Source organism: Helianthus annuus, chromosome 13 (assembly GCF_002127325.2).
Source record: "Helianthus annuus cultivar XRQ/B chromosome 13, HanXRQr2.0-SUNRISE, whole genome shotgun sequence".
NCBI classification, from domain to species: Eukaryota; Viridiplantae; Streptophyta; class Magnoliopsida; order Asterales; family Asteraceae; genus Helianthus; species Helianthus annuus.
Genome location: NC_035445.2, coordinates 67,724,406 through 67,738,881, shown reverse-complemented (window position 1 = coordinate 67,738,881; position 14,476 = coordinate 67,724,406). Strand labels below are relative to the sequence as shown.

The following is a 14,476-nucleotide window of genomic DNA, read 5'->3' as shown; positions in this document are numbered from 1 at the left end:
GCATATTACTTATTAAGGATTGGTATGGGAGTTCATGTTACCATTATACATCAAACAATGACTTTTATGCATGACTACACTTAATCGGGCAATAGGCAATACCCATATGAGCTTGTGTAATATAACTTTCACTTTATTACATCAATCAACTTAGAAAACAAAAGCATAATCCAACCAAACCACTTTTATCCCCACATATCAATATTTCCTCACCCCAGTATCTCTGCTCTAGCATTTGTATAATACTAAACATGTCTTTCATGGGAATATCCAAGTTCCCATACAAATTCCACCAAGTAACTGCATACACACATGGTATCTCATCTTTTAAATATCCGTAAACATATAGGGGTGATCAAAAGTTTTGGATAGTCAAAAACTTCAGCTTGGTTCCTAAGTGGGTGTGGCAGTTCTGAACTCATACGATTATGGTCTTATGTGTCATTGTAATACATATATGTATATGCCGTATGTAAGAATTACTTTTAAATTTAAAAAAATATATTTAAACCCGAAAAGTTTATTATTATTATTTTTTTGGTTTTTTAGTGCGAACATATGATCTAAGGTGGCTTAAACGGGGCCTCAACCGATGCCACACCAACAACTTATACGTGTAAAATCAGTTAAAATAAAGTTTGCTGCTCAAATGGGAATTTAAGAAAAGTTATCTTTAAAAGAGTCAAAAGCATCAAATGTGTTAGAAACTTACAATATAATACCAACCTTTAGAAGGGTATGTGGTTTTTTTGGGTCTTATTTCGTTCGACTGTTACATTTAAAGAAGGGAGGTCTTTCTTGAGTTTGCTTGGCTTCTCAACAACACATAACTATAAAGAAAAAGAATTGTGATCAGAAGTGTGAAAGTAAGAATATCCATCGTCTATTTGACAATTTTACATAAAGAATAATACCTGACTGGGAAGGCTTTCAATATGTTCATCTTTTGAGGACACATCTTCAGCAGGATCATGATGAGTATTTGCACTATTTTGTAAACAAAATAGAATACAGTTGGCCGGAATCTCCTTTTCTTTTTTTCACAGTCGCAACCCAGTACATAGCCATGTTTCCAGACTGAAATGCTGGCGAGATTATATTGAAACCCTCTAAGACACTAAAACGTAGAACTGAAATATGGCTAGAAGAACAAAGACTAAAAAAACACTAATTTTGCGCTAGATGGGTACCTTGATGTTCCTTCATTCGAACAATTATCACAACGCCAACAATCGGTAGCCAAAACTGCATCAAACAATTAAACAAGTAAAGAGCTCTGAATGGTGTAATGAAGATAGTAAAAGTGAGGATAAAATAAAGCTGCTACAGTAGAAGCACTCTCACAAACCCATTTTACTAAATAGCATATGGTTAATTGCCCAGTTCATTCTCCTTGAATAATAAACATTATTATAGGGTTTATAAAAATTAAAAACTGAACCTCTGTGCCTCTCGCATACAAATCGTTAACCCAATAATCCACCATTAGATCAACTAATACACAAGAACATATAAAGTTAGGGTTTTTGATCTTAGCAATAAACCTCAAAATTGAGACAGTCGTACAAAAACATGAAAATAGAGTGCCACGTGTAATTCTCAACCATCACTAACGATTTTAATAAATATACATATTTCAGGAAGATCTCATAGTCACCTCCACCCTCGTGATCGAAAGCCCGTTCTCTCTAAATATCTGAGACACATCTGATAACAACCGGACACTGTCTTCCCTGCATAGCTCCAACTTTACACCCTCAGGAACTTACCTCTTGATCGCTGCCTCAGGGCAATGGATTACACATTCCCTCTCGGCTTCTGGGCTGATTGGACATCCGTTTTTATGACGGATGTATAATTCCTTAAAACAACACATATATAACATTATATCACTTAGTAAAATCCCACCAACAACAAAACTGTAAGACAATTAAATTAATACCTGAGAAGCTTCAACTCCTTCAACAATAATAGTGGCATGATATACCACATATTGCATATCAGTAAGTGTACAAGCTGTATCAAACAACAACTTAGGCCGATCGGGACACCGCAAATGCACAACTGTATACCCTTTCTCACCGTAGTTCTCAACCATCACTAACGATTTTAGGTTTTAACTTATAAAGATTTAGCTGTATTAAAATGACCACGTAATTAAATCGTCCGTATACTTTAATTTGGTTCTCATATGTAACACGGGATTGCCACTAAAAATAAATAACTAAATATTGGGCATTACCTTCCTCAAGAACTCCAACAATTCCATAACCTCTAGATCTTCCCTCGCTATGACAACGTTAGATGAAAGTTGTGGTTCATTACTCATAGAGAAGAAGCGTAACCTAGTTGCAATTTCATTGTATGTGTCATACATATGCACATTTGAAGAAATAAGGGCTTCTCATTAGATGGTGGACATAGGGAGCACAGCCAGTGTGAGACCTCGCCCAATACCTTGAAAACATACGGGTCGCGGCTATGATTAACAGTGTCATCAACTTCTACACCAAAAGAAGGCATAGAGAACATGCAATTATAGGCACACGTATTCTCTAAGAACTGGACATTTGTAATCAGATCCTTTATATGAAATAACAGGTTATTAACCAAAACCGTAAAGTGGTTACTTTTAACCGTAGGTTAGTAACCGGTTATAAGTATTTAGTATAAGAACCGATTATTAACCGGTTTTTTAACTGATATACCGGTTAACCGAAAAATTCAAAAAAAGGCAAAATAACCGACTAATTAACCAAACTGGTTAAAGTAATTAACCAGACCAGTTAAAAGAATAACCGGTTAAAGTCATAACATATATTGTAACAAACCTTCGTAAAGCATATGTGATGTTTTAAGTCAATAAACCGGAAAAATAGTTCATAATGAAACCAAAAGTAAAAAACTGTTGAATTTAACAAACCTTCGTAAAGCATATGTGATGTTTTAAGTCAATAAATTGTCAAAAAATCGAGCTATAAAACACACTTCAGTCATTTTAAGTAAGAAATACATATTAGGACTTTAGATCAATTCACTTAAAGGTCACCAATTTTATTGAAATTAAGACAAATGCTTCAAAATAAATTATTAATAATACCTACAAATTATATATACAGGTTTTATACATTCGGTTTTCGTCGTAAACCGTAAATCAAATCGTTCGCTACACGCCTACAATATGGAATTTTAAAACCGACTGATTGAAAGTAAAAGAAAAAACCAATCACGGATCCAAACCGTCGACTGATTTGGACATATTCGCGATTATAAACCGAACCATTAACACCGCTAGTTTTGTTAGCCAAAACCATTCTCAACAAAACCAAAATGTTCAAATTTTAACCAGGCCATTCTGTTCTGACCCGACCACGCCATGACCCAAACCAAATGAACCAGTTTTTGAAGTGACCCACTCAAGGGTCTATCCTATAAAAAGGCTTTTCAATTATGAATAACAAAAGAAACAATCAAACATAAATTATTTACCTTTTTGCCATCTTTGGGTCAGCAAGAGCAAGTTCAGCAAGCTTAGCAGCACACATAGCTTTCTTAGCATCAGAAGACACTTCTTTATAACTCGAAGTGAGCATTTCGGGCTTAATCGTGGTAGACCCATCCATGGACTAACTATGCTGATGTCTAACTCTCGGCCTTTCACTGGGGCCCGGAAGAAAGGTCTCAGGCCTAGGAGTCAAACTCAAACCAGCTGAAACTTGAAATCGCAGACGATTCACCAGCTAACGGACAACGAATTAAACTTATCTATGTCAAGGATGGGTCTATAACGAATGCGAAAAAGTTCAGCAAGATCATGAAATTTCCTATGAATATCACCACAAATAGTGACAGAGCTCTTTATAGGCAGGGGAAGAAGCAACTGAGTGACTTTATTACAATTTATAGATATGAAAAGATGATACATTTTATCTTTGAGTAACTTTAAAATGAATTCGTCAACAAATAAATAAATAACTTTTAAGCTGAAATGAATTGGTTAACGGCTCAAAACAGGTACATCATTTAGGTATCAGAAAAGAAGAGTCAGGCTGCGATGACCCATTTGTTTTAAATTGAACCCATCGTAGCGAAAATTTCTTTGTGAATCATTTCATCATCTCAACACATGAATTAAAATGCAGTCACGAAGCAGATTATGATGAGAAATGAACCCTCAAACCAATATTTGTTTGACGCCAGATGGTAACTTCTTGGAAAGTGCTTCCATGGCTGCTTCTACTGTTTCTTGATCCTGCAAACCAGTTCAGCCAGCAGTGTTGAGATAGTTCTATTTTATTTTTCAGAGCTATTTAATACCAAACAACCCATTACCTTCCCTTCAAGGGTTATGACGAGAGGCCCAGCTCTGGTTTTCGATAACACCCTTCATTTTATTTACAAAAAGATCAAGACAAAAAGTTAGGAAGACTAAAGATAAAGGTCAACTATCATAACTTGATAAAAACGTATATGTAGTTTGTACCAGTGTAGATATCAGGAAATTCAATAGCAATCTTGGATAGAGGCTGAGCAACTTCTAACTGTATCAATAAATCAAAGGTAAGATAGGAATTACACCTTTTTAGACAGCTCACCGAAGGTGGCTAACTAAATAAGCAATAGATAGATAAATACATACATCTAAGAGTGACGGTTCTAAATGCTTCGATACAAACGGTCCTGTTGGTGCTAGCAGATTAGTAGACCTTAAATCAATCAAAGCATCCCATTGTCGGTCTAACTCATCAACATTTGTTGCAGTGAGCACAATCACATTATGACACTTGAGCTACAAAGATAATCGACCAAAGTGAAAACTATAGAAACTACTCATTATCACAAACCAAAACTATATTAAAATAGTACATCAATGTTTATTTTAATTTGTGTACTGTAGTAACATAAATGACATCCCTTAGTAACAAAGAAAGTAATGTCAAACTTCAAACACATACCAGTGGAACAGGAAGCTTCTCATGTTCTAGCAGTTCTGTAATGCCTTCAGGCAGCTGGGCCATCTAAAAATTAATAAATATACATATTTCAATTTTTTTTGTAAATAAATTTCTATATAAGCAGTGTTATATTGGTCAATAGTTACTGTAATTGTAGTATGTTACTAAGTTTGGCATTCATTTACCTCGTTGCGGTTGCCAGTGCACTTATCACCAAACAGGTGGCTAAGATATTCTTCGTATTCTTCATTTGGAGCCTGTAATCCACTAAAGTAAAGCTGTCATACCTAAAATACCAAAAAAATAGTTATGTAGGATCAATTTATAAGTGCCTTTAGTTCACAACCTCGCTTAAGCCCTAGGCCCTCGGCTCACCTTTTGCGCCTTGAAAACTATCTGCATATCTCAGGCATTGGCAAATAGCTTCATGTTTTCTCTTTCACTAATCACCGTAGCTTCGGGCTAGAACAACTTAAATACAAACTATGAATATCACCCCCAAAAGTATAGTTCAACATCACCTTATAGATCAAAACCCTAAAAAACCAAATAAACTTCATCCAAATATAATTTTAGCCAAAATTACAAAAGTGACACATTTTACCTAACCAAATAACTGTTATTTCACTATCTTACAGCACTAACCACTTAATCACTCAACAATCACACATAATCAGATCAATCATTGACCCCAAAAATCAACTACACAACAAAACATCACTAATTATTCAGATCCAAAACGAACAAATCATGAAACAAAGAAGGAAACTGAATCCATGTGGACGACCGGTTATCTTGAAGAGCATAACCAAGAACATACGTATCTGAAATTACTTTCAAATTCTGCAATAACTTCATGTAAATCAAATAAAAATCGTCACAAAACAAATTATCACAAGCTGTTGAGAATGTAGACGATTTCACCATATCAGTGGTCGTACCTGCTAAGGGCGCCTGAACCTTCGCCAGAAACATTTTCAATCGGTTTGCTTCTTTCCACCATATGCGATGTAACCATTGTCGGGCACCACCACCGCCATGATGAGCCACCCTTCCTGTCGTGCACGATAACCCTAGTCATAGTCGTTGCCTGGAATCACCGTTAAACACTTAAACCCTAGATCTGTTGTAAGACCACCATCACTCGTCTTCATCGCGACAGATAATGAGGGGAAATTAGGGTTCTTTTGAAATGGGTGAGAGAAAAAAAAAGTGGATGAAAGATTGGAATGATTGATCTGATTAGGTCTAGATTGGAGAAAAAAAAGGAAACGGTTGTGAAAAAAAATGGCGCTCAAAGGGATTGAGGGAGTGGTATTGGAGTGCCATGTGGCATTTAGTGGTTTAAGCAAATGCCATGTGGCATAAGTTTGTTTTGCTTTATTAGAAGTAGTAGATTTAATGATAAGGTAAGGTTATTGTAAAAAGTGTTAAAAGTGTGAGAAAGGTGAGAAATATTGTGGAGATGAGATGTGTCCTAAATCTAAATTAATTCAAAAGGGTAAACAAGTAATTTTATCATTAATTCAATTAATTAAAAACTTCCCATAATCGCCACCATAATTATAGGAACTGGATTTTTTAAAGGATCTCTATAAACACCATTCAGCAAGTATATAATACTATTCAACAAGTATATAACACCATTCAGCAAGTATATAACACCATTCAGCAAGTATATAACACCATTCAGTAAGTATATAACATCATTCAGTAAGTATATAACATCATTCATGGACTAAACATCTGATCGAAACATATTTTTTTCTCTATATAAGTATAGCAAAATGGTACTCATATTAAAGATAAAAAAACGCTCGTTATCATGGTGTAATTTTTTTTAAAACGAAAGTTACGTATAAAAAGTTATTGACATTTAGAAAAGACGGGGGAAGTTACATGTGCATTAATGTTAGTTTCTTAATTTAAAAATGTTAAATTTACCTATATACCCTTAATCTAGAAAATTAATATGTTTAGAGTAAATTACGTTTTTGGCCCCTGTGGTTATATCAGTTTTACTATATTGGCCCAAAATAAGATTTTTTAACATATTTGCCCCCATGGTCCCTATAACTAACAATTTTGGCCCCTAAATCTAACCAGCCCTAACTAAGGTTACTTTATCGGTCACATGTTTATCACATGATGTCTAGTTTGGTAATTTTACCTCCCCCCTAATATGTCTCTATAAATAAAACCCTAAACCCCTATTTTTTTTCACTTCATCTTCTTCACTAAATCATCTTCTTCTTCGACAGTTCATTCAAAACCCTAATTTCATAGCTGACAAAGATAGTGATATGCAGATGTGGGTTGCCTTCTGTCCTTCGAACCTCCCATACTCAAGCGAATCCTTGAAGACGATTCCACTGCTGCCCGATTAGGGTAATTTTTTAATTTTTTTTCTTATCCTTTCCATCTTACCAGATGTCAATGTTGTTAAGAAGACGACTATATTGGGTATTTCAGGGTAGTCGAGGCTGTGGTTTTGTTGCTTGGGCTGACCCCCCTCCCCCCACATGTCCAAACTGTTCAGAAGTGTCAGCAGAGTTAGAGAGGATAATACGAATTAACGAAGATGCACGAAAGACCATTGCTGAAAATAAGAGATTGAAAGTAGTAATTTTGATGAGTTGGATGCTGTTTGTTATATATGTCTTGACCCAGTAATTAGAATCTTGTAATTTACTATTTTGGATGTGTAATGTACTTATGTAATGTTTTGGAATGCAATGTAATGTTGTTTGGCTGTTTTGGATGCAATGTAATGTTGTTTGAGTGTTTCGGATGCGATGTAATGCAGTTACAAAACTATTGGACCCAAATGACCAAAATTATTTAGCTGCACTTAAACAACTTGCAGCTGCAGTTACATCATTTGACCAAAAATTTATTGCAACTGCACTTAAACAACTTTCAGCTGCTGAATTAAATACCAACCACCAAATACTGTGACCAAACAACCATATTTAATAGATCAAACAACCATAGTTAATAGACCAAACATCCATAAGTTGTTAATACATCTAACCATCCAAAAAGTACCAGTATTTAAAACATCTAAAACATCCAAAAGGTAATAACACAAAATGACAGACCCAACAAAAGTAACCCAAAACTTAAACTTGCGATGCAGAATCTTCAAACCCAGCAAACTTCAAACCTCCCTTCTCCTTGCATCCTCTCATGTTGTGCCCATTCTGTTTGCAAACCTTACAAGTGACAGACCCACCTTTCCTAGTAAGCTTCCCCTGTTTTTCAATGCTCTGTGAAATCACCTCAGCAGTCTTCTGTTTCTTCTCATAAATTTCCTCAACACTCTTCTTCCTAGCCTTTTTAGGTTTGCCCACTTGGTTATGGTGTTTTGGTGGTAGTAATGTAGTAGGGCAGTTTGTTGGTTCCCACATTTTCCTACCATTGATTGGAACAATGGTAAACTGGTAGACCTTTTTCCAGTTATCTAACCAATAAACCTCATCCACCCATGCTTCCGGAATATCAACTTCTATACCATACCTAACCATATCCCAATTTACAGCCACTGCATGCTTGCATGGCATGCCTGTAAGTTCCCACTTCCTGTAAGTGCATGACTTTGTGTTCATGTCAACTACACACTGATTATGACCCTCACCACTGACTTCATACCTGTTCTGGCCAGCATACACAACATTTAACTGAGAAGCATCTTTCTTGATTTGGTTCTGTTGGGATTGAACCCTAACAGAGGAACAGATAATGTAAAGCCAAAACCGGATCCCATCAGTGGACTCCTAATAAGCAGCAGTTTACTCTAATCTCTCCCCTTGACAGTGGTTATCTAACAGCTGATAAATGTTAAGTGCTGCTCAACTACAACAACTGATAAACCAAAATCTGATGATTACCTAACAACTGCTGAAGACAAACTCTGTTGCTCTATCTACTGCTGTTTCCTAAGTGCTGCTGAAGATTCAAGCACTGCCCTCTCAAAGACTGATCACCTTTGAAGAAAGCACTGAAGACTCAACATCTGTGCTAAGGCTACAACAGTGGAACGTGAAGCAGTAGTTTTCCTTATGTTTTGTATGTTAGTGAATATCAGATGTCACATAATAGTAGTTTGTATAGGACAGTATTTGTAGTTTGTTAGGTCGTTAGATGTCACTATCATGGTGACGTCAGCTGAAGTATATCAGTAGTTTGGTTTGCCTATAAGTATGACAGTACTCTGTACTGTTACACTTGATCGTTTTGAGTGAGTTTTTCTCCTCAATTCATCCTTTCATCTTGTGCAACCAACTCTGGTGTGTCAGGCTGAGGGGGAGTTTAGATTGTAAGATTTTACTGTAATCATTTGCTTTGTATTTCAATCTTTTGACTCAATGAAATAGCAATTGTTTATCAATCTATACTTTCTTTTGATTATGTTTACAAAGTTTGCTACTCATTTCCGCTGCACTTATTCGTTTTATGCAAACAAACACAATCATAATGGCCCCTAGATCCCAACAATTGATATCAGAGCCTGGACAGTCAAATTCGATCTTACAATCAATTTGACATAACAGTTCAGCTCAAAATTCATTGATACTAAGGTTGGTTGTATTTAGTTGAAAAACAGAGTGATGAGTGAATCATGTTCAAAATGGTTATTCAAAAACTTTGTTAATCAACCAAGATGTCATACGACACACAAATCTCACACAACGAATGTTTTCACACATATGTCACTCATAGTTTTTAAATCTGAAAAATATCTGATAAATTATGGGTTCATTCGATGTATTCAATATTGATTTCATTTGTTGTTTCGATAATTTGTGATGTTTTCAATAAACACTAAAGTATGTACCTCAGATCAACAAAACTTGTGTTCTTCTAAGACACTAGTATACCGCTGACATAGAAAAGAGGGAAATAAAACTTTAGTCAAAAATTTCTCATGTGTTCAAAAGGCAAGGTTGAGTGTCTTCAAAAGGACCAAATCTACTTTGTCCAAAACACAATGAGAAAATAAACTGTCAAAACAGTCCTAATCATAAGTAATGTGAGATCTGAACTAAAACATGTTCAACCATGGTCAGATTTCTTAAAACATTGCTTCAAAGTGATTATGGACAAGGTATGTTCAAAATAAAATCTCCTAGTGAGTATTTCTGAACATATGAATAATAGGGGTAAAAAGGGAAATAAAAATCTCAAAGTGTGGCTATCTCAAAACTTTTGAAATCAAAAGAAAAGAGTATTAACATAAAACACTTGTGAGGTTAGAATTAGATCTTCAGTGGTCATCATACAACTGTGTGCATTCATCAATACAGAAATTGTTCTGGTAACAATGGCATATCCAGTGATTGTGCTTAAAAGAAATTTACAATCAATTGACAAGAAAATGACCCAAATAATGGTCAGAATAACTTGAGAATAATTTGATCATTTACTTGAAAAGAGTGTCAGATCCTTTTGATTATCTCCAAAACATCCTTGAATTTTTTTTAAGGTGTTTTCCTTTTAATAAAACCAGATGCATTTTAATCTTTATAAAATGTATTTTGTACTTTTACTCTTTTTTTTAATAGTGAAAGTTCATCTCTGGTCTGGATGTAATTACCTTCTTTTTGTGTGTAATTACTATCCTTAAATTTAATCAAAAGGAAATGGCTCACATATCGAAATCATATTAAGCTCAAGTTAGGTTTCCACTGATCATAAATTGATTGCAAATTGACTTAGAATACTGAGATACTCATGTTCTAGTTCCAGTAATTAGATACAAAATGAGCAACTCAAGTAGAAATGTCTTCATCATCTGGGATGCTAAACCACTGTCTGAAAAATAGACAGATGGCAAAACCTTGAACAAAACTTCTGAGAATCACTACTGACAATTTAATCTTGATATTATGCATCTAAAATGTGTATTGTTGAGAATAGCATTTCTGGTACTCAACAGATGATAGACAAGAGATTGTGCTTTTACAAGAACAAATCATTTTCTACATCTGAACAAACAGGTGCTAAAAGAATTTGTCAAAAGTCAAAACACTGCCGCACAAACAGTTGTTAAACATATGATCCTCATTGGTTTTTATCCACTGTTGTTCCTAAAATGCTGTTGTGCCATAACATCTGCTCTCTAAAGTCTGTCCACTGCTAAAGTGTCAACCTCTGCTCTTCAAAAACACTGATGTTTAAAATCATTGTTTCATCCACTGATACACCCACTGTTTCATTTTATTACCGTTGTAACTACTGATACTTGCTCCATCAGTAGTTGTCAAAACAACTGTCCTCCATCATTTACCATTCCATCAGATGTTTGACACGTGGTCAGTTTTTAGCCTTCAGATCAAAATAACCGCTGCCACATCAGCAATCACTTTTTCCCTAAATAAAACCCTGATTAAATCCAAACAGGGTTTTACTGTCGAATTAAATTCCAAAAGTTCTCTTCTCATAACAGTTTCCCTCTCATAACTCCAAAAACTTCTTCGATCTTCTTCATCCAAAATGACGAAACCAAAATCGAAGTCAAAATCAAAACCAGCATCTTCTTCCACAACAGCAGATGCCACTCAAATGGCTGCTGAAACACCGGAGATTCGCTACAAATCTCCACACAACTATGTAGGTATACTCAGAAAACCTACCGATAACCACACCTTCGATTCCATCCTTGACATCCTTTCTGCATCAAAGTACAAAACTTTGATAACAGCAGACGCTCATATTTACCTTGATACCCAGAGAGAGTTCTGGAAAAATGCCACCCTTGAAAAACAAGGAGACATCATCGCTGCCATCAATTCCTCGATACAGGGTAAGAAGGTAAAAATCTCACCAAAATCCATCTCTGAAACCTTTAAACTCGATGATTTAAATGGATAAACCTCTTTTACAAAAGACGAGTTGGTAAAGGATTTCATGAAAAGGGGCTATGCAGAACAACCAAACAGGGACACCCTACAAAAGGGTTACTTCCCTTCTGCACCCAGATTTTTATTCCACACACTGCTCATGTGTGTTTCAAATAAAACAACGTCCTTCAATGAGATACCAACAAAAATCCAATGCCTGGGGTATGCAATTTTGAACAATGAAAACTATAACTACTCCCAGGAAATATTTGATGATTTGGTAAAGAACGTTGATAATAAGGCATTTCTGCTCTTTCCTAGGTTTCTCAGTTACTATTTTGAACAAAAATTTGTCGGGAAAGAGGCAGAAGTGCCCAAACAAGGTGTCTCATTCAAAATAAACTGTTTAACAATAGAAACTTTTTCAAGAATGATGGCACCTATAAAATTAAAAACAAAAGAGGCAGAGCAGATTTTAGAAACTGCCACTGACCCTCAAGAAACCACTGCTGAGCCCACTGCTCCAGGTGATCAGAGTAGCAGACCCACTGCTCTGAAACCCACACCTGCCACCACCAAAAAGACCAAAAGAAAACCATCCAGAAAACCCACCAAACCCAAAACAAAGGCAACTCTGGAAGATGAGATCCCAGAGTAACTGCCAGTGACAACACAAAAGTCACAAGAAACCACTGCTGCTACTTCCTCACAGCAGTTGGAATAAAGATCTCATCCCCAGCCTAAAACTCCTCCTGCATCCTCACAAAAGGGTCAGGTTGTAAGCACAGGGACACCACATTATGAAGCTCTGTATCCACTCGGATCCATCTTCCACAGTCCTGATCCCAAGGACATGTCTCTTTCTACCCCCACACCCTCACCAATAATATTACCACAATCAATAATGCCCCTGTTGCATGCAGTTGATATGGCACAGACACAAACCAGTTCCTCTCAATCACCTATTACTGAGAGTATACCTCCACAAGTGACTGGGTCTGATGTGCATACCTCTGCTATCCCAGCAACAGTTGAGGAGGTTACACCCCTTGAGTTACAAGTAACTCTTGGTGGTAGTTCAAGTGGAGCAGCAACTACAACTGATGGATCAACAGATCTTCAGTTGGACAGTTGTTTCATTAGTAAGACTCCCTTGAAGGCAATTTCTTCCATAGCACCAATGAAAGCCACCAGTGAGTATGTTTTACCTACTGGTACTCTCCAAAGGCTAACAAGTGCTGAAGAAAGAAGTCCCCAGTACCAAGAACAAGGGGCATCAATGGATGATTTTTGGGATTCACTTCCTAAGTCAAACATTGATACAACCACCGCTGGTAGGGATTCAGATGATCCTACTCATGTAGGTGATGATTCAAGATATCAGGAATTGACGGATAGAGTTGAAAAAATTGAAAGTTCAGTTGCTGAAATCAAAGAAATAGTGCAAGAGATGTTGAAAGCTCAGAAAGCACAAACTACTGCTCCTCCTGCTCAAGCATTTGCTCCACAAGCATTCGCTGCAAATGAGCTTTGGAATATTTTTCAACCCATGTTAGAACAACAGCAACAAATGGCTGCTAAAAAGCATGATCTTCAAATGCAAATGCTGACCAACATGGTTGAATCTCGGTTCAAAGATACTCAAGCTGATATCAAGGCTATAAAGGCCAGCATTCAACAGAATGCTCAAAGTGAGAAAGCTCCATCTGCCATTTTCTTCATGGATACACCTCTGGCAGATAATGCCAAAAAAGGGGAGAAAAACAGGTTGAAAAAGAAAGGCATAGAAGATGGGTTGTATGTTGAACCAGAAAAACCCAAAACAGCTGATACATCAGCAGTTACAAAAACTGCTGCAAGTAGCCAAGCAGCTGCCATCTCATCAACACACACCACCTCATCACACACCATCACAACTACTGTTCCACCACCACCTGTGTCTACAACACAAAAATCCTCATCAAAACCAAAAACCACCAAACCACCATCATCCAAAGCCACACCACCACTGCCTCCTGCCATAAAGCAGAAGACAGCAGATGTTACAACATATGCTGTAGTGACAACAGTGATTGAAGCACCAGTTGTTTCAACCACTGTTAGTCAATCACAATCCACTGCCATCCAATCTCAAACCACTGATCCATCCAAAACATCATCAGCCTCTTCTTCTAAAAGGAGAAGGGTCTTCATTCCTGATGATGACTCACCACCACCATCACCACCTTCAAATATCATTTCCCATTCTTCATCCCCTGCTCAAAAGCAGAAGACAACTACTGATACATCAGCAATTGTAATGACAACAGCAGTTGAGACACCAGTTGTTTCAACCACTGTTAGTCAGACATCCACAACTGCCCTAATTCTTCCTATATCACAACCACAGCTCCTAAAAAGAAAAAGAAAGCCAATCACTGCTGATGAAGGTAGTCATGATCCAAATGCTGCAAAGTATCCACTGGAACTAGAAGCCATCAAAGATGAGATGAGGCAGTTTACACAGAAGCAGGCCCATCAAAAAGAAAATTCTCCTCACTCATCGGTTATATGGTTCCTGAAGACATGGATGATTATCTCAGAATAAAGGCAAGGCAAGCAAAAGTTAAAGCTAAAACTGATTGTGAAAGTGAGAAACTGAGCGAAGAAGGCTTTGCTACAAGACTGGAGTTCTACCTC

General features: G+C 36.6%; 2 protein-coding genes across 2 annotated transcripts; both read right to left on the bottom strand.

Annotated features, from left to right (window-relative positions):
* Positions 1-1,217: 1,217 nt before the first annotated feature.
* LOC110900990 lies at positions 1,218-3,623 on the bottom strand. Its single transcript, XM_022147845.1, has 5 exons — positions 3,490-3,623; positions 2,243-2,345; positions 1,943-2,089; positions 1,770-1,861; positions 1,218-1,245 (listed from the first exon to the last, which is right to left on the bottom strand). The coding sequence occupies exons 1-5, from the start codon at positions 3,621-3,623 to the stop codon at positions 1,218-1,220; spliced, it is 504 nt and encodes a 167-aa protein (XP_022003537.1).
* A 788-nt stretch (positions 3,624-4,411) lies between these two features.
* LOC110902759 lies at positions 4,412-5,357 on the bottom strand. Its single transcript, XM_035982219.1, has 5 exons — positions 5,331-5,357; positions 5,141-5,212; positions 4,956-5,018; positions 4,640-4,789; positions 4,412-4,541 (listed from the first exon to the last, which is right to left on the bottom strand). Exons 1-5 carry the CDS (start codon positions 5,355-5,357, stop codon positions 4,449-4,451), a joined length of 405 nt encoding a protein of 134 aa, XP_035838112.1. The 3' UTR covers positions 4,412-4,448.
* Between the last annotated feature and the right edge of the window lie 9,119 nt (positions 5,358-14,476).